The sequence below is a fragment of the Scyliorhinus torazame genome, chromosome 11, assembly GCF_047496885.1.
Source record: "Scyliorhinus torazame isolate Kashiwa2021f chromosome 11, sScyTor2.1, whole genome shotgun sequence".
Lineage (NCBI taxonomy): Eukaryota > Metazoa > Chordata > Chondrichthyes > Carcharhiniformes > Scyliorhinidae > Scyliorhinus > Scyliorhinus torazame.
The window spans coordinates 228,400,034-228,421,514 of NC_092717.1; the positions used below are offsets into that span (position 1 = coordinate 228,400,034).

At 49.4% G+C, this 21,481-nt stretch overlaps 1 protein-coding gene across 2 annotated transcripts in view; it reads right to left on the reverse strand.

The window, feature by feature from the left end:
• Positions 1 to 21,481, reverse strand: part of LOC140385825 (metallophosphoesterase 1-like) — a 145,384-nt gene that overhangs the window by 66,049 nt on the left and 57,854 nt on the right. For both annotated transcript variants that reach the window (XM_072468389.1, XM_072468388.1), the window contains exon 4: positions 13,661 to 13,741. In XM_072468389.1, the coding sequence (XP_072324490.1) occupies positions 13,661 to 13,741 (81 nt within the window). The remainder of the gene's footprint in view (positions 1 to 13,660; positions 13,742 to 21,481) is intronic.

Here is a 21,481-nt window from a genome sequence, read left to right on the forward strand (position 1 = left end):
AACTCAATGATAAGTCAAGTGAACCTGAAATGACTCCAAAAGAGGAGCTCCTTAGAAATCAATAATGATTCAAGTGAATCTGAAATGACTCTAGAAGAGGAATACCAAGTAAGCAAAGAAGAGGAATCGAATCCACCACAAATGACTGATGTCACCGACATCAATGCAACATCAAATCATTCTCACAATTCTCAAGAAGATACGCTCAATGTAGCAGAGACCACAAAGGACACTGACACCAATAACTGTGACAATGACTCAAATCATCCACATGGCACACTCATTGAGCACAACAAGAACAACAAAAACTGCAAGAAGCACAGCAGAAAGAACAACAACAGCAACAACAAAAACAACATGCAGCGCAACAAGAACGACAAAAGCAACAAGAAGCATCCCAGAAACAACAAGCACGACAAGAAAAAGAACAAGAATAAAAACGAAAACAGAATCAACAAGTGCGACAAAAAGAACAACAAGAACGACAACAACAAGAACGCCAACAAAACGACAAAGAAAGAAATGACAGAAACAACAACAATAAAACAACGACCTGTACAACATGGCACAACTCTGCTCCAGAACAAACAAGCAAAACAGCTTTCACGAATGATGACATACAGAATCAATACCACAAACACAAGAAAAAGTCGAGGTCAGACATTGATGCGATACAGAATCGCAACCCGCAATCAAATGGAACAGGGGAAAAAGGTGCCGACATCATTGAACGACTCATCAGCAAAGCAGCCGAGTCACGTTCCAACATCAACCTAGCTCTGTTATCGTACCGAGCAACCCCATTGAGCTCAGGACTGTCGCCAGCGCAAATGCTCTTCGGCAGAGACATCCGGACAACCCTACCGGCAAAGCAAATTCCAAGACCCCGGCAACGCACCGGTTCTCGACGACATGCGGGCACCATGCTCCAAACAAAAACTATACTACGATCAACATGCAATCCCACTCAAGCCACTGACAATAGGTGACACCATCAGAATCAGGGACCCAGAAGGCGGATGGTCTGAGTCAGCCACGATGATCAGGCAGGAGGCACCGCAGTCCTACATTGTTAAATCGTCAGTGGGAGTACTTTTTCACGGTAACCGTCGGGATCTATTAGAGATTCGACCTACAACGCCAGTATTTCCCACACTGGACTTGACTGAGTCCATTTGTCCACAGGACGTTCCTCGCCACACAACGCCAGACAGTTCTCTTGATGACATCAAACCATCATCCCTACTACCGCCGTTAAGACGCTCCAGCAGAAGTTGTAAGGCACCCGACCGGCTAGATTTGTAACGACACTTCAACACACGCACAAGACGAATATGGACATTTCTCACGATGGACTCACAACAGTTAATTGTTTCTGTATTACTTTTATCATTTTCACAGTGTGCAGGTTTGCATATTCTCACCACGTGTTATGTACAGTTTTCTTGAGGCTCCAATAAAAGGGGGGGGATGTAGTGATCTGTACATCTGTACATACATCTGCACATATACCAGGGACTGCAGACAGATGTAACAGCCACAGCATCACTAGAGGGAGCATCAGAGACAGGTATAAAGGATCCAGCCCAAGGTAGGATCTGCCTCTTTCAGAAGCACAGGGCTGGTGAGCAGCAGCAGACAGAGACAGCTCAGCATAGGCAGCTTACCTTAGCTTCACTGGTCATACCTCTTGACTGTATTATATCTAGTTAAGCTCTGGAAACAGAACAAACCTACTGAATAAAGTATTCGTGTTAACTGGAAGTCTACAATCTTTATTCAGACAGAGAATAACATAGTGACTATTTCCTTTGGCAGCTTGTTCCATTGTGGGATTGTCCAAGGAGGAAATGTTGTTTATAGTTTATGTGGATGACTATCTTATTTTGTCATTACCCAAGGGCACCAGGTACTTGTTTCTGTCGAATCCACCAGTATTTGATAGAACATAGTAAGTCTATTCTCCCTCCTTTGCCGTAGTAATTCCCATTCCAAATCTTTCAATCAGGAAGTGACACTGGTGTCACTGGTGAGCACTCTGTCTGTCGGAATCCAGCTCTATTCTATCCCCCAAAAGAACCTTCATCGCAGCCTCATGGTATCTTCCATTGTACCCCCCTGCTTTCATTGCTATACCAGCTATCTTTACAACACATCCTGCTGTGGGTTCATGCCCATTTGAATTGACTAAAAACACCTCAAAATATTTTACTTTTGCACTTTGTAAAACAGAAATTCAGACATCTTTGTTGTTTTCTTCTCTAGACTTTTTCATAAAGCTAAAAGTATAAACCACTTAAAGGTTTTTATTTGCTGAAAGTTACCAACATGGTTAATTTGCAATGTCTGCTCGACTTTTTGCATACTTCTAAATTTAAAAATAGATAATTGAGGAGAAAATGATCAGTCTCTTTGTTTCTCTCTCTGCAGGACACATTTGCTTCTAAAATACCCAATCCCTTGATAAAGGGAGAAGGTTCAAGTATGAGAACTCTTGGGCTGCGGTCTCAACACATCCAGGACACCTGCCTCAACTGATCAGTGACCAACAGGACAGAACTCACCTTCTACAGTAAAGGCACCCACAGGAACATTATAACATAAGGATGAAAAATGAAATGAAATGAAAATCGCTTATTGTCACAAGTAGGCTTCAAATGAAATTACTGTGAAAAGACCCTAGTCGCCACATTCCGGCGCCTGTTCGGGGAGGCTGGTACGGGAATTGAACCGTGCTGCTGGCCCGCCTTGGTCTGCTTTAAAAGCCAGCTGTTTATTTATTTATTTTTTAATAAATTTAGAGTACCCAATTAATTTTTTCCAATTAAGGGGCAATTTAGCGTGTTCAATCCACCTACCCTGCACATCTTTGGGCTGTGGGGACGAAACCCACGCAAACACGGGGAGAATGTGCAAACTCCACGTGGACAGTGACCCAGAGCCGGGATCGAACCTGGGACCTCGGCGCCGTGAGACTGCAGGAAAAGCCAGCTATTTAGCCCTGTGCTAAACCAGCCCCTGGGACGTGGTTACCAAATTCACCAAGCATTTGTGCTTACGCTTCACTCCAGGTTAGCATTGCAATTATCAGGCATTGGACTGGCCACACATCCATCAAAACGATGCACTGGTCAGTGTTACAAAATCATTTGTCTATGTTGGTCAGAAGTGGGAATGTTTGCGGATGACTGCACAATGTTCAGCACCATTCACGACTTACAGATAATGAAGTAGTCCATGTCCAAATGCACCAAGATCTGAACAATATCCAGGCTTGGGCTGACAAGTGGAAAAATAACATTCATGCCACACAAACAGCAGGTAATGACCATACAAAGAACAAAGAACAAAGAAAAATTACAGCACAGGAACAGGCCCTTCGGCCCTCCAAGCCTGCGCCGATCCAGATCCTCTAACTAAAACTGTTGCCTATTTTCTAAGGATCTGTATCCCTCTGCTCCCTGCCCATTCATGTGTCTGTCTAGGTACATCTTAAATGACGCGATCGTGCCCGCCTCTACCACCTCCACCGGCAATGCGTTCCAGGCACCCACCACCCTCTGCGTAAAGAACTTTCCACGCATATCTCCCTTAAACTTTTCCCCTCTCACCTTGAACTCGTGACCCCTAGTAATTGAGTCCCCCACTCTGGGAAAAAGTTTCTTGCTATCCACCCTGTCTATACCTCTCATGATTTTGTAGACCTCAATGAGGTCCCCCCTCAATCTCCGTCTTCCTAATGAAAATAATCTTAATCTACTCAACCTCTCTTCATAGCTAGCGCCCTCCATACCAGGCAACATCCTGGTGAACCTCCTCTGCACCTTATCCAAAGCATCCACATCCTTTTGGTAATGTGGCGACCAGAACAACCATTTCTCACAAGAGAGAATCTAACCATCGCCCTTTGACATTCAATGGCATTATCAGCATCCTGAGAGTTACCACTGATGAGAACATCACCACCTTGTGGTTCCCTTCAGAGACACTTATCTTTCTGACTTGGAAATATATTGCTATTCTTTCACTGTCAAAATCCTGGAACTCCCTCCCTAACAGCACAGTGGGTGTACCTATACCACATGGACTACAACAGTTCAAGAAGGCAGCTCACCATCACCCTCTGAAGGCAATTAGGGATGGGCAACAAATGCTGGTCTAGCCAGTGAAGCCCACATCAGGTAAAAAATGAATTCAAAACAGAGAAACTGAACTGGACTAGCCATATTAATACCATGGCTACAACAGCAGGACAGAGGCTAGGAATCCTGTGTCGAGTAACTCATCTCCTGACCCCCAAAAGCCTCTCATCTACAAGGCACAAGTCACGAGTGTGCTGGAATACTCTCCACTTCCCTGGATGAGTGCAGCTCCAACAACAACACCCAGGACAAAGCAGCCCCGCTTGATTGCTATCCCTTCCTCTACCACCGACGAACAGTGGCAGCTGTGTGTACCATCTACAAGATGCACTGCAGGGACTCACCAAGGTTCCTCAGACAGCACCTTCCAAACCCAAGATCACCTAGAAGGACAAGATCAGCAGATACACGGGAACTGCACCACACTTGGAAAGTCCCCTCCAAGTCACTCACCATGCTGACTTGGAAATATATCGCCGTTCCTTCAACTGTCACTGGATAAAAATCCTGGAACTCCTCTCCTACCAGCTCTGTGGGTGTACCTACACCTCATTGGTTCAAGAAGGCAGCTCACCACCACCGTCTCAAGGACAACTAGAAATGGCCAATAAATGCTGGCCTAACCAGCAACACCCACATCCCGTAAATGAATTGTAAAAAATGTTGACCGTATATTTTTAGAATTGGCATTGGATGAGTTAAGTCAGGATTGAAAGGTATTTCTCAATGGAAAGCTTCACACTGGAGTGCTCTTCAGAATGGAAAAGACAGAGGACAATATTTAGCCCACACAATTGGTCGTGGAAATATAAAACTCTCCCTCCAAAACGGCTGCAGAAACCTGGCTAATTGAAAGGAACACAGAGAAAAAGTAGGTAACTGGAGAGGAGGTTAACAATATTCTCATCTTCTTCTATTAACTGGTCAGAGCTGTCATGTTTCATGGTAAACCATTGACAGAGATTGCCTTCATTCTGTATTAATCAATGACTGTTTGCACAAATGTAATCATCCAAAGTTATTTGTGGCTGCGGTTCATTGATTTGTGGTGAGGTTCACAAACCACTTCATTACACATTGATGGATAGGTTCCAGCCTGAAGCAGTAACGTTGATTCACAGCTATCTCGGAGACCTTTCGAGATGAGGATATGGCCACTAGTCAGCTGGAAGCCACTGGTGAGCTGGAAGCCAGTGGTCAGCTGGAAACCACTGGTCAGCTGGAAGCCACTGGTCAGCATGAACCCACTGGTCAGCTGGCACCCACTGGTGAGCTGGAACCCACTGTGCAGGCGCCTGGCTGGAGGAGTCTTTGTTGCACAAACACATGGCCAGAACAGACAGATCTGTACATAGTCCATGTGAACATTTCAAAGCCCAAACCTATTTGCTTTCAAAGTTAATATTTACCTAACCAGGGAGAGGAAAGTTAGAGAGAATTTACAGTAAGTGAGCTTCTATTTAAAAGGTCCACGTCTAATGAAAAATCCAGTTGTGTTTTTGTTGTTCTATATTTCTAGGGATGTATTGAAATATATTCAATTGTATTCTTTTCATTCACCTTCTTAAGTAAGTAAAATCATTTGTTGGTTTAATAGGGTAAGAAAATACATCTATTATGCCCTTTAAAGAGAGGGTAATCATCCATAGAATCCCTACAGTGCCGAAGGAGGCCATTCAGCCCATCGGGTCTGCATCGACCCTCTGAAAGAGTACTTTACAAAAGCTCATTCCCCTGCTCTATCCCATTAACCCCTTAATCTAACCTACACATCTTTTTGGACACTAAGGGCACAATTTAGCCTGGCCAATCCATCTAACTTACACATCTTTGGATGGTGGGAGGAAACCGGAGCACCTGGAGGAAACCCACGCAGACACGAGGAGAATGTGCAAACTCCACACTCACCCAAGCCTGGAATTGAACCTGATGTCCCTGGTGCTGTGAGGCAGCAGTGCTAACCACTGTGCCACCGTACCATCATGATGGGAGTGATGCTCTCCACCTTTGTTGGCTAGTTACTGGAAATCAAGGATGTCTATTATGATCCCTTTACTTGAAGGTTGGTTATAACCCTCCAGCTCAGGCATGGATGGTGGAGATAGTTGAGAGTGTGGAGATTACAGTGGTAAAGAGGGATCCATCCAGACCATATTAACTCTGCTGACGATCATCATCACACCTGCCCAGATTGGGGGGGGGGGGGGGCTAATTTTACATGCAAACATCCAATTATACCATCGATACCGTATCACCATTTTTAGCTCAGAATGTCCATACAGTTCCAAACCTGAGATCAAGAGCTGCCTGGAGACAGTAGAATGGCCAGATAAGGACATTGTTATTTTAAAAACCTACCGTTCTGAGGAATCTATGCTGCCACCCCCCCCCCCCCCCCCCCCAAGTCTTGGACTTTTACAGGCACAGCCTTGCCTCAGCAGCCCAGCACCAACACCTTTCGAAAAAACCCAAATACCTCCCAGCACCAGCTTCATACAGTGACTGTGAAGGAGCAGTAATACCGTCAGGATGGTGTGTTGCTTGGAGGGGTACTTGAAGATGCTGGTTATCCCATGCATCTGCTGCCCGTGCCCTTCTTGGTGGTAGAGGTTGCGGCTTTGGAAGATGCTGCCGAAGGAGCTTTGGTGAGTAGCTGCAGTGCATCTTACGGCTGGAATACACAGCTGCCACTGTGCATCAGTGGTCGAGCAAGTGAACATGGAAGGTGGAGAATGGGATAGAATTTCTACAGTTTCCACAGTGCAGAAGGAAGCCATTCAGCCCATCGAGTCTGCACCGTCTCTGAAAGAGCACCCTACCTAGGCACACTAATCTGAACACCTTTGGACGCAAAGGGGTAATTTATCATGGCCAATCCACCTCACCTAGCCTGCACATCTTTGGACTGTGGGAGACTGAGGTAGATTCAGGACCTATCTCCTTGCTCGACCTATAGTAAAAATCGTGGCACTTTGATGTGGCTCGGCAAATACAGGTGTTCACCAAGAACCTGCGTTTGGGCAGAGAACTCAAGAGGAAGATGATGATACTGGGTATCCCAGGGCCCAGGGAACTCAAGCTCTGTGTAAGGAGAGATTATCAATGAATTCCTGTCATTTGTCCAACTTGAGGCCTTTAGAGGTACAAGTGTAGCAAATCTTCATTACATATTTGATGATATCAAAGCACTGAGTGCTGAATTTGGTGCATTTGAGTGCGATAGTGAGAGTTTGGTGACCGAGGGAGTATAAGGCTTCATTTTTATCTAAAGTTTAGTCTTTCTTTTATTTAGTTAATTAACTTAAAAGTTGCTGTTTGGTTTAGAAGAAGGTGAATTTTCAATAAGCTTTAAACCGGCTTCTACTTGGAGGCACTTGCAGCTGGAGCTTGTTAATTAGTTAATTGGATTAGGCCAGGTTTTCAGACGCTAGATTCACAGTATAAAAGTGATCCCCTACAGTGCAGACTTTGTTTGCACTGAGTGCTGAATTTGGTGCATTTGAGTGCGATAGTGAGAGTTTGGTGACCGAGGGAGTGCTGAATTTGGTGCATTTGAGTGCGATAGTGAGAGTTTGGTGACCAAGGGAGTGCTGAATTTGGTGCATTTGAGTGCGATAGTGAGAGTTTGGTGACCGGGGGAGTTAGGTGAGGAGGGAGTAAGGCGCTCCTTTCATTTTGTTTCCGACATTTCCGCAAAGAGTGCGAAGAGAGCCAGGAGTTTACAGAAAGTGTAGCTGACTGGGAGCAGGGTCGGTGGGCGGAGATCTAGTTAGTCCACAGGGCAGCTATATTCTGTCAGGTAAGAGGGGATGGAGGCTAGGCCAGTTACATGCTCCTCCTGTAGGATGTGGGTGGTGAGGGATACCACCGGTGTCCCCACTGACTATACCTGCGGGAAGTGCACCCAACTTCAGCTCCTCAAAGACCGTGTTAGGGAACTGGAGCTGAAGCTGGATGAACTTCGGATCATCCGGGAGGCAGAGGGGGTGATTGAGAAGAGTTACAAGGAGGTAACCACACCCGAGGTACAGGACAAGAATAGCTGGGTTACAGTCAGGGGGAAAAAAACAAACAGGCAGAAAGTGCAGGGATCCCTCGTGGCCGTTCCCCTTCAAAACAAGTATACCATTTTGGATGCTGTTGGGGGGGATGACCTACCGGGGGAAGGCCCTAGCGGCCAGGTCTCTGGCACTGAGTCTGGCTCTGGGGCTCAGAAGGGAAGGGGGGAGAATAGTAAAGCAATAGTTGTAGGAGATTCAATGGTTAGGGGAATAGATAGGAGATTCTGTGGTCGCGAGCGAGACTCCCGGAAGGTATGTTGCCTCCCGGGTGCCAGGGCCAGGGATGTCTCGGATCGTGTCTTCAGGATCCTTAAGGGGGAGGGTGAGCAGCCAGAAGTCGTGGTGCACATTGGTACCAACGACATAGGTAGGAAAAGGGGTGTGGAGGTAATAAACAAGTTTAGGGAGTTAGGCTGGAAGTTAAAAGCCAGGACAGACAGAGTTGTCATCTCTGGTTTGTTGCCAGTGCCACGTGATAGCGAGGCTAGGAATAGGGAGAGAGTGCAGTTGAACACGTGGCTGCAGGAATGGTGTAGGAGGGAGGGCTTCAGGTATTTGGATAATTGGAGCGCATTCTGGGGAAGGTGGGACCTGTACAAGCAGGACGGGTTGCATCTGAACCAGAGGGGCACCAATATCCTGGGAGGGAGGTTTTCTAGTACTCTTCGGGAGGGTTTAAACTAATTTGGCAGGGGAATGGGAACCGGATTTGTAGTCCAGCAACTAAGGTAGCCGATATTCAGGACGCCAAAGCGTGTAATGAGGCAGTGGGGAAGGGAACACTGACAAAGGAGAGTACTTGCAGGCACGGAGAGGGGTTGAAGTGTGTATACTTCAACGCAAGAAGCATCAGGAATAAGGTGGGTGAACTTAAGGCATGGATCGGTACTTGGGACTACGATGTGGTGGCCATCACGGAAACTTGGATAGAAGAGGGGCAGAAATGGTTGTTGGAGGTCCCTGGTTATAGATGTTTCAATAAGATTAGGGAGGGTGGTAAAAGAGGTGGGGGGGTGGCATTATTAATTAGAGATAGTATAACAGCTGCAGAAAGGCAGTTCGAGGGCTATCAGCCTATTGAGGTAGTATGGGTTGAAGTCAGAAATAGGAAAGGAGCAGTCACCTTGTTAGGAGTTTTCTATAGGCCCCCCAATAGTAGCAGAGATGTGGAGGAACAGATTGGGAAACAGATTTTGGAAAGGTGCAGAAGTCATAGGGTAGTAGTCATGGGCGACTTTAACTTCCCAAATATTGAGTGGAAACTCTTTAGATCAAATAGTTTGGATGGGGTGGTGTTTGTGCAGTGTGTCCAGGAAGCTTTTCTAACGCAGTATGTAGATTGTCCGACCAGAGGAGGGGCAATATTGGATTTAGTACTGGGTAATGAGCCAGGGCAAGTGATAGATTTGTTAGTGGGGGAGCATTTTGGAGATAGTGACCACAATTCTGTGACTTTCACTTTAGTAATGGAGAGGGATAGGTACGTGCAACAGGGCAAGGTTTACAATTGGGGGAAGGGTAAATACGATGTTGTCAGACAAGAATTGAAGTGCATAAGTTGGGAACATAGGCTGGCAGGGAAGGACACAAATGAAATGTGGAACTTGTTCAAGGAACAGGTGCTACGTGTCCTTGATATGTATGTCCCTGTCAGGCAGGGAAGAGATGGTAGAGTGAGGGAACCATGGTTGACAAGAGAGGTTGAATGTCTTGTTAAGAGGAAAAAGGAGACTTATGTAAGGCTGAGGAAACAAGGTTCAGACAGGGCATTGGAGGGATACAAGATAGCCAGGAGGGAACTGAAGAAAGGGATTAGGAGAGCTAAGAGAGGGCATGAACAATCTTTGGCGGGTAGGATCAAGGAAAACCCCAAGGCCTTTTACACATATGTGAGAAATATGAGAATGACTAGAGCGAGGGTAGGTCCGATCAAGGACAGTAGCGGGAGATTGTGTATTGAGTCTGAAGAGATAGGAGAGGTCTTGAACGAGTACTTTTCTTCTGTATTTACAAATGAGAGGGGCGATATTGTTGGAGAGGACAGTGTGAAACAGATTGGTAAGCTCGAGGAAATACTTGTTAGGAAGGAAGATGTGTTGGGCATTTTGAAAAACTTGAGGATAGACAAGTCCCCCGGGCCTGACGGGATATATCCAAGGATTCTATGGGAAGCAAGAGATGAAATTGCAGAGCCGTTGGCAATGATCTTTTCGTCCTCACTGTCAACAGGGGTGGTACCAGGGGATTGGAGAGTGGCGAATGTCGTGCCCCTGTTCAAAAAAGGGACTAGGGATAACCCTGGGAATTACAGGCCAGTTAGTCTTACTTCGGTGGTAGGCAAAGTAATGGAAAGGGTACTGAAGGATAGGATTTCTGAGCATCTGGAAAGACACTGCTTGATTAGGGATAGTCAGCACGGATTTGTGAGGGGTAGGTCTTGCCTTACAAATCTTATTGAATTCTTTGAGGAGGTGACCAAGCATGTGGATGAAGGTAAAGCAGTGGATGTAGTGTACATGGATTTTAGTAAGGCATTTGATAAAGTTCCCCATGGTAGGCTTATGCAGAAAGTAAGGAGGCATGGGATAGTGGGAAATTTGGCCAGTTGGATAACGAACTGGCTAACCGATAGAAGTCAGAGAGTGGTGGTGGATGGCAAATATTCAGCCTGGATCCCAGTTACCAGTGGCGTACCGCAGGGATCAGTTCTGGGTCCTCTGCTGTTTGTGATTTTCATTAATGACTTGGATGAGGGAGTTGAAGGGTGGGTCAGTAAATTTGCAGAAGGTACGAAGATTGGTGGAGTTGTGGATAGTAAGGAGGGCTGTTGTCGGCTGCAAAGAGACATAGATAGGATGCAGAGCTGGGCTGAGAAGTGGCAGATGGAGTTTAACCCTGAAAAGTGTGAGGTTGTCCATTTTGGAAGGACAAATATGAATGCGGAATACAGGGTTAACGGTAGAGTTCTTGGCAATGTGGAGGAGCAGAGAGATCTTGGGGTCTATGTTCATACATCTTTGAAAGTTGCCACTCAAGTGGATAGAGCTGTGAAGAAGGCCTATGGTGTGCTCGCGTTCATTAACAGAGGGATTGAATTTAAGAGCCGTGAGGTGATGATGCAGCTGTACAAAACTTTGGTAAGGCCACATTTGGAGTACTGTGTACAGTTCTGGTCGCCTCATTTTAGGAAGGATGTGGAAGCTTTGGAAAAGGTGCAAAGGAGATTTACCAGGATGTTGCCTGGAATGGAGAGTAGGTCTTACGAGGAAAGGTTGAGGGTGCTAGGCCTTTTCTCATTAGAACGGAGAAGGATGAGGGGCGACTTGATAGAGGTTTATAAGATGATCAGGGGAATAGATAGAGTAGACAGTCAGAGACTTTTTCCCCGGGTGGAACAAACCATTACAAGGGGACATAAATTTAAGGTGAAAGGTGGAAGATATAGGAGGGATATCAGAGGTAGGTTCTTTACCCAGAGAGTAGTGGGGGCATGGAATGCACTGCCTGTGGAAGTAGTTGAGTCGGAAACATTAGGGACCTTCAAGCAGCTATTGGATAGGTACATGGATTACGGTTAAATGATATAGTGTAGATTTATTTGTTCTCAAGGGCAGCACGGTAGCATTGTGGATAGCACAATTGCTTCACAGCTCCAGGGTCCCAGGTTCGATTCCGGCTTGGGTCACTGACTGTGCGGAGTCTGCACGTCCTCCCCGTGTCTGCGTGGGTTTCCTCCGGGTGCTCCGGTTTCCTCCCACAATCCAAAGATGTGCAGGTTAGGTGAATTGGCCAATGATAAATTGCCCTTAATGTCCAAATTGACCTTGGTGTTGGGTGAAGGTGTTGAGTTTGGGTGGGGTGCTCTTTCCGGGAGCCGGTGCGGACTCGGGGGGCCGAATGGCCTCCTTCTGCACTGTAAATTCAATGATAATCTATGATTAATCTAGAACAAAGGTTCGGCACAACATCGTGGGCCGAAGGGCCTGTTCTGTGCTGTATTTTCTATGTTCTATGTTCTATGTTCTATATGCCTGGTTAAAGGAAGGGTATCAATGAAATTTAATGGAAGTGCCATAAGGTTGTACGAAAACATGTTTGGGTGAAGGAGAAGAGCCAGGTTTCACTGTGTACGATTTACCATCTATCTATTAACTTGGCTGATTGGATCCCAACTTAAATGAGTCACCAAAAAAATAAAGAAGAATAGCTACAACATGAGCTTGAATAACATTAATGTCAAACAGACCCAGGAGATACTTCAGAATATGTAAACATGAGGCAGGAATACTAATACCATTAATGAACTATTAAAAGTAATTAGCAGCAGGGATGGAAGTTCTGGATATAATAACTTGCGGCTTCCAATTGTGAAACTAGCAGCTGGAATGTGTCCTTGGCATGGTTCAGTAGTTGACTGTGCCCCAACCAGGAGAGAAAATCCCCTGAAAGCAATGAGGTGATATACATGGACCATAGTTTATGAGGCCACCCCACTTGGGCCATCTGATCCCTGTTTCTAGGTGTCCTTTGACACACTGTTCACCTTTGTCAGGGCAGCAAAGTAGCACAGTTAGCACAGTTGCCTCGCAGCTCTAGGGTCCCAGGTTCGTTCCCGGATTGGGTCACTGTCTGTGCGGAGTCTGCATGCTCTCCCCGTGTCTGCGTGGGTTTCCTCCGGGTGCTCCGGTTTCCTCCCACAGTCCAAAGATGTGCAGGTTAGGTGGATTGGCTATGCTAAATTGCCATTAGTGTCCAAACAAAAGTTAGGTGGGGTTGGGGGGAATAGGGTGGAGATGTAGGGATAGGGTGGAGGTGTGGGCTTGGGTAGGATGCTCTTTCCAAGGGCCGGTGCATACTTGATGGGCCAAATGGCCTCCTTCTGCACTGTAAATTCTATGATTTGTTCTGCTGTTAACACATTCTAATCTCTTTACGTGCCACTATCAGCACTCTTCTTAGCTATGATCATCATCATTTACATTCCTTTTGTCTTTCTGTCCATGATCTCTTTGTCAATCTACATCTATCACTGGCCCTCTGTCCAGCCCCACGCACCCCCCAACGGTATCAATCTGACCATATTTCCAGTTATCTCTCGCTTTGACAAAAAGTCATCCTTTATATGGGGCAGGAGGTACCACTTATCTGTAGTATCATGACATCCACACGCTTTATAACCAGTAGCTTCCCCAGGATTCATACAATGGGTGAGGGGAGGGCGGGTGATGCAAGGTATTCCTGACATTCAATAAGTGGATCTCCAGGCTCTGTTTGTCAGGACTATCGAGAATTAGCAATAAGCCACAGCCTTGCTCCAACATTATTTTTTTCAAAGTGTGGGAAGTCACATTAGGAACGTCTTGCTCCAGCCCATGCCCTGGCATTCCTCTGGACGACCAACTGTTTGTTAAACCATTAAATGTATCGAGTTGGTGAAAATAATTAGTGTTCCCTTACTTTATTCCTTTCTTTGTCACCACTTTTGCAGAAGTGAAGTTAAACACCTCCTCAAACCGCTGCAGTTTGTACAAATCCATCCTGTTAAAAGTCAATAATACTTGGTTCAGTTTTACTTTAAAAAAAACATTTTGTGAATATGTCTAACACAGTAAAATACAGATAAATAATAATATAATAATATAATAATCTTTATTAGTGTCACAAGTAGGCTTACATTAACACTACAATGAAATTGTACAAGATTAACAAAGGCAGCTGTTGTTAAAAGTGTCCTGAACCTCTCACACGCTATTAATAATCCATATTTCTCAAATACTGGGTCAGTAAAGTCAACAATGCTCTACTATTCAACTTTTTTCATCAGCAAGTTTCTATATCCTGGCATCGGAGGAGGCAGGGACTCTGCGCACTTTCCACATTTATTCAAAATACCACAATCAAGTTATTTTGGTTCTCATTGATTAAAAGGTTGGGTGTTCAAAAATGCTTTCTTTTAATTCCCCAAAGAGTTCCCACTTTGAAAAATTACTCTCCTTAGCAAATGAAGATGACCCGAATTGTTGCTGCATCACAGAGGTAGATAAAGGATTGTGATGATTGGATAGCTCTTTCAATGAGGCAACATGGGCGTGATGGGCCCGATGGTCTTCACCTGTGCTGCATCGCACGATGATTCTCTGCTTCATTCCAGGGAGTACACATGAATACCCGAGTGAGTCAGAGAGAGCAGGATCCCAGACTCGCCCCTGCTCACTGCCAGTCACGGATCTCAGCCAGCACATTGCTATGGCCGTTATAATTGGCCTCAGCATTCCTCAGTTGGCGGAGCTGCTGGGTGCAGGGAATCAGCTGGCCTCCCACTCGCAATGACTTAGGTTGTGAGCAGGACAGGAGTGTGTATGTGTGTGTGTGTAAATATGTGGGGCAGGTGTATATGGATTCACCAGTGATGTCCACTGGAAGCAGGATTCGCCATCAGGACGTCAGCCCAAACCTAGGATCCACGCCGGGCGCCGGACCTGTCACAATTCTCCAGGCCAGCGACACCGGCCATACCCGGGTTCCTGTCATGCTGGAAGCCTGATTCACCTCCTACACATGATACATAGATACATAGGTACATAGAAGATAGGAGCAGGAAGAGGCCTTTTGGCCCTTCAAGCCTGCTCCGCCATTCATCACGATCATGCCTGATCATCCAACTCAATAGCCTAATCCTGCTTTCTCCCCATAGCCTTTGATCCCATTCTCCACAAGCGCTACATCCAGCCACCTCTTAAACATATTCAAAGTTTTAGCATCAACTACTTCCTGTGGTAATGAATTCCACAGGCACACCACTCTTTGTGTGAAGAAGTGTCTCCTTATCTCTGTCCGAAATGGTTTATCCTGAATCCTCAGGCTGTCCGTCTCCCCCCCCCCCCCCCCCACCACCAAACACACACACACATACACACAAGCTGGGAGTCTCACGGGTGTGATTTGGTGCAAGTATTTAAAAACGGGTTTCTGGCGCCATGGCCTTCGAGGGGGGGGTAAGGAGGCAAGTACCTTTCCAATTTTATTCCAGCTTGCTGATGGGGTATTTGGTGACCTGGGGGTAATGGGGATCAATATGGCGGCAAGAGTTTGTACTCAGGAGCCCCTCTCGGCATCGGGATGCTGTGGTTGAAGCTCCAAATGCAGCTGTGAATGACTAACAACTCACTCTTTACATGTAACTTTCAGGCTCCTATCTATTTACACTGTTGAATGCTGTCACTCTCGCTGGAAAGCCCAGGTGACCCTTTGTCAAAGCTAAAAAGCATAGAAAGTGGGAGATATTTATACAGTAGGGAGAGAGAATGAAAGATGAGTCATAGCCAGAAACCAAGGGGAAAGAGTCCTAATGGCAGTACCCAGAGAGAATAAATGGTGTGAAACACCAAACAGCAGAGAAACTGAAATCAGAGGGTAAGCTGTGACAGATGTAGATGTGGGGGGAGGGGGGACATGAGTGGGAGAGAGGTAAAACAGGAAAAAGGGGGGAAGGGGGAAGCAATTGGGAGAAAGGGTAAGGAAAGAGAGGATAAGATAGGGGAAAGAGTGGGCAAAAGAGCACAACATGCACGTCTGTACACGTTATCCAGGCAGCGTGCCCGACATATACATCCTGCCACACTCTGAGGTTCGTGGCACATTCGAGGGGCTCCCCAGGTTGAGGGGTTGGCTGGTGGGTGACCAGGCTTACTCACTGAGGTCATGGCTATTGCCACCTGTGTGTGGCCCCACATATAGGTGGAGAACCGTTATAATGAAGCCCACTCAGAAACCAGGAGCGTTATCGAGCGGTGCATCTGGCTGCTGGAGATATGGTTTAGCTGTCTGGACCGCTCTGATGGAGCTTTGCAATAGAGCCCCCAGAGATTCTCGCGGATCGTGGTGGCCTGCTGCGTGCTCCACAACTTGGTGCAGCAGCGGGGATGATGTGCTTAACGTGCTTAACAGGGCGTTTTTACATTGGGTGTTCCCTTCCTCCTGACTATGTACAACTACGCCCATGCCAACATAGTGGCCCTTAATCTCTTTACTTCCCCGGCCACCCACTCCTTCTAGGTGTCCCCCCAGATTGCACATCATGTGGGCAGCATGGCAGCATAGTGGTTAGCACAGTTGCTTCACAGCTCCAGAGTCCCCAGGTTCGATTCCTGGCTTGGGTCAATGTCTGTGCGGAGTCTGCACGTTCTCCCTGTGTCTGCGTGGGTTTCCTCCGGGTGCTCCGGTTTCCTCCCACAGGCCAAAGATGTGCAGGTTAGGGGATTAGCCATGCTTCGTCAAGGGGAGGTCATGTCTGACACTTTCAGAAGGCTTTCAACAAGGTCTCACGTAGCAGATCAATATGTAAAGTTAAAGCCCATGGGATTACGGCTAATGTCTTGAGATGGATAGAAAGCTGGTTTGCAGACAGGAAGCAAAAAGTTGGAATAAATGAGTCTTTTTCCGATGCAGGCAGGAGGTTCATTGGAATTAGGAAGAGTGAGAGGGGATCTCATAGAAAGTTACAAAATTCTAACAGGATTAGACACGGTAGGTTAAGAAAGAATGTTCCTGATGGTGGGGGACTCCAGAACTCGAGGTCATAGTTTGAGAGTAAGGGATAAACCCTTTCGGCATCAGGGTGTTGAATATGATGATCAGCCATGATCATAATGAATGGCGGAGCAGGCTCGAAGGGCCGAATGGCCTCCTCCTGCTTCTAATTTCTATGTATGTTTTTATGTAAAAGAAGGATTTGAAAGGGGATGAACAGGCAATGCAGAGGGGCAGAGGGTCATAGAATCATAGAATTTACAGTGCAGAAGGAGGCCATTCAGCCCATCGAGTCTGCACCGGCCCTTGGAAAGAGCACCCAACCCAAATCCACACCTCCACCCCACCCCCGTAACCCAGTCACCCCACCCCATCTTTTTTGGACACTAAGGGCAATTTAGCATGGCCAATCCACCTAACCTGCACATCTTTGGACCCGGTCAGGGCACTCCAACATGTCAGCTACATGAAGGGGCATGCCGGCCGACAGAGACCTGGCAGTTCAATTCTACAATTTGTTTCCTTGTTTGTCCAGTTTGAGGTTTCGGAGCTTTCAGTAGGATTACTCACTGGTGGATTAATCTGAATTGGATCTGTTAATATCAGTAATATAAGTTAATGAGGCTTAACTACTTTCATGCCTCCCAAGACTCCATGGTGTACATTCTGCAGCACACAAATCAAAACAATTAGCCACCCCTGACTGAGTGGCATACGTGGAGAGAAATAGCAGTGCAGACCTGCGGGGTCAATTAGTTTCTCATGCATATCTCAAGACAATAACTGTGCTCTAACGTTCTGTGAATTGATCTGCAAAATAGTATTATGCTGCTGGATGACATCATTGAATCCAGGCTAATCTTTAGTTCTCCGCTATAAGAACATGCCTCAACCTGTCGGGTGGGGAACAGGACCCAAAACATTGCTTTCCCATCCCCACCCTCAACTCCAGTGGAAATGTCCAAAGATCCCAATGTACACAAATACCATAAGGTTTTAAAATCTGCTGTAGGGTGATCACATAGCAGAGACATGGGGCGAAATTCTCCGTTATCGGCGGAAAGTCCGCCGATCGACGCAAAAAACGGCGCAAATCCGACTTGCGTCATGTCGGAAAAATGGGTCGATAGTCTCCGGCCCGAAATGGGCTAGCAGCGACGTAACGGGATCCGCGCTTGCGCAGTGGTTCACGCCATGCAGCGTCATACGCGCTGCACGGCGTGACGGCTCATAAGGCCGCGCTGCTCCCCCCCACCCGACCGGAACACCCGACCGCAACACCCGACTGGATGGCTGGCCGTCGCTCAGCCCCGAGGTTCGAGTCACGCGATGTGGAGGCGCTCCTGGACGCGGTGGAGCAGAGGAGGGACGCCCTGTATCCCGGGCACGGCCGCAGAGTTGCCCCACGCCACAGCCGGCGTCTGTGGAGGGAAGTGGCAGAGGCCGTCACTGCTGTGGCCCTGACACCACGGACAGGCACCCAGTGCCACAAGAAGGTGAACGACCTCGTCAGAGCAGGCAGGGTGAGCCTCCCCCATATCCCCCCCTCCCCATATCCCCCGTTCCCCATATCCCCCCTCCCCATATCCCCCTCCCCCATATCCCCCATATCCCCCCTCTCCCATATCCCCCATATCCCCCCTCCCCATATCCCCCCTCCCCCATTTCCCCCCTCCCCCATATCTCCCCCTCCCCATATCCCCCCCTCCCCCATATCCCCCCTCCCCCATATCCCCCATATTCCCCCCTCCCCCATATCCCCCCTCCACCATATCCCTCATATCCCCCTCCCCCATATCCCCCCTCCCCATATCCCCCATATCCCCCATATCCCCCCCTCCCCCCTATCCCCCATATCCCCCCTCCCCCATATCCCCCCTCCCCCATATCCCCCATATCCCCCCTCCCCCATATCCACCATATCCCCCCCTCCCCCATATCCCCCATATCCCCAAGTGAATCCAGCCCTAACCTTAACCTCTGCAATGCACGCGCAACCGATGGCGTGCATTCATATACCTGCCTAACACTGTTGCCTTTTACCCCTGCCCCCCCCCCCCCCACAGGAGAAGCGCGCACACAACAATAGGGAGCATGTGAGGACTGGAGGAGGGCCCGCTGATGAGAGGCCACTGACCGTACACGAGGGAAGGGCCCTGGAACTGGCTGGCGGACCTGAGGACCGGGAGGTTGCTGATGCAGAGGTCGGGGGCGTACTAGCGAGTGAGTCACCGACAGCCCGTCCCCATATCCCCCCTCCCCTATATCCCCCTCCCCCGTATCACCTGATCACTGCCTGATGTCTAACCATGCATGCTTCATTGTGTATCGCAGGACCAAACGTCCAGGCACCCATCCCCGCAGATGCAGACCGCCCGCAGGATGCCCCTCGGAGACCACAGGAGACGGAGAGACCCGCACCCTCCAGCATGCGACGCCCGCAGGATGCCCCTCGGAGACCACGGGAGATGGAGAGACCCGCACCCTCCAGCATGCGACGCCCGCAGGATGCCCCTCGGAGACCACAGGAGACGGAGAGACCTGGAGCAACAGGGAGACGACACCCCCGTCACGTGCAGGAGCGACCACCCAGCGACGAGGGGGGCAGCCACAGGCCCCCGTCACATCCGAGCCAGGACACCACTACCCAGGACACCACTACCCAGGACACCACTACCCAGGACACCACTACCCGGGACACCCCTACCCGGGACAGCACTACCCAGGAAGACGAAATACCGGACAGTGACTCAGAGTGGATGGGTGGAGACGAACCCCCACCCCAAAGTGCCATGGACTCAGAGTGGGACGAAGAGCACGACACAACGCCACTGCTGTCACCAACACCCTCCACCATCGCAGAAACACTCACCACGGTTGGGCACTTTAGTGATGAGGCGTCTGGTACACTCGCTGGTGCGCACAACACAGCCGTCCCGGTACAGCAGGTGGAGGTAGGAGCAGCAGAGGGACCGGCCGGTCGGAGGGCAGCCCAGCCCAAGAGAACATCTGCCGCCCAGATGGATCCCGGGTTCCTGCAGTTACCACACCCACACATAGATCCGATGCAACCACCGACCCGGAGACGAGCGAAGAGGGTGACGGGCGGCTTGCGGCGGCTGCGGTCGCAGGTGGAGGAGTCCACCCGCGTCCAGGAGCTGGAAGTGGTGCCGGTCATGCGTGCCACCCAGGCTGACACCGCACGGTTGGCGTCCGCGGTGGAGGCAATGGGTGCGACGGTGTCAGACATGGGGAACAGTTTGCGAGGCCTGGGGCCTTCCGTGCAGGCGGCGTCTGTGGCCCAGGAAATGGCTGCCCTCTCACAGGAGGCTATGAGCCAGTGCCAGCGCCAGATGGCAGAGGCGCTCAACGCCATAGCCCAGTCTCTGCAGGCCATGGCCCAGTCTCAGCAGGCCATGGCCCAGTCTCTGCAGGCCATCGCTGAGGGCATCGGCGCCAGTGGCCATGTGCGAGCCGGTGTCGCACTGTCACAGACAGGGTTTGCCAACCCCCTGGGCTCCATGGCTGCAAACCTGCAGACCCCTGTCGATACCAGCACGGGCCTCCAGGACTGGCAGCGCCAGATGTCGGGGGGGGCATCGGATGGCCAGTCCGTTCGCATCCCCCACCCATGTAGAGGCCTGGGAGCCATTGGGCACCCCGAGGGAGGAGGAGGTGGTGTGGTCCGTCCCGGCTCCCTCTGTAGGGGAGGTCCCGGTACACCGCGACACCTCGGACTCCCCCCCTTCTGTCCCAGGTGCATCGGGTGGGCAACGGGCAGGACAGGCTGACAGCTCGCCATCCCAGTCGCCCGGGCCGCAGCCTGGCCCATCTAGGCCAGGACGCCCCAGGAAACGGCCGCCAAAGGGATCCAGTGTCAGAGGGCAGGAATCACAGGAGTCCACCTCCAGTTCTGCTGTACCGTCTGGGGAACCACGTAGACGTAGTCAAAGGGCCCGTAAGGCCAAACAATTAGACACTGAGTAAGTTGGCACGGGTGCAGGGCACAGATGAGTTTTAGGGGCTAGGGCACGTGCATGAACTCCTTTGGTTATTAAAGTCAATGTTACACCTACCGAAGCTGCCTTTGTGCTCTGTCCAAAGTGTGCGGGGGTGTCATGTACGTTGAGCGCAAGTGTGTGTGTGAGGGGTGGTCTTACCTCAGCCCCAGGTGAGTCTGCCCCCTTCCCCTTGGGCCGCCATCAACATCCCCTGGGCAGAGGACGGGACCGTGCGCTGCAGTGTCACAGCCGCATGCAGGGATGGTCCGGGTGGATGGTGGTACTGTGGCCATGGGTCAGACATAGTCCAAAGATGTAAAACCAGGAGCTCATCGCAGGGCGGGTTGTCATCATCCTCCATGGCCTGCGATAGACACGCGTCCACCCGCAACTGTGTGAGCCCGGCCCGTTGTGCCGCAGGTGGATCGGCAATGGGGGGGGGGTGGTGTGCATGCGGGTGGGGTGGGTGGGGTTGGGGAGGGGGGTGAGGGTGCTGGGTGGGTGGATGGGTGGGGTGTGTGGGTGGTCGGCTGTTGCCATGGTGTGCGGTCTGTGGCCATACAACCCGATTCCCACGCCCATCTAGTCAGTGAAGCGGGCGTCTATCAGTCTGTCCCGTGCCCGCTGGGCCAGCCGGTAACGGTGGACAGCCACCCGCCTGTGTCTACCCCGTCTGCCCTGACCATTGCCCCCATCCCCCTCATCTGGGGAGGACTGGGCCTCTTCCTGCTGCTCCTCCACTCCGCCC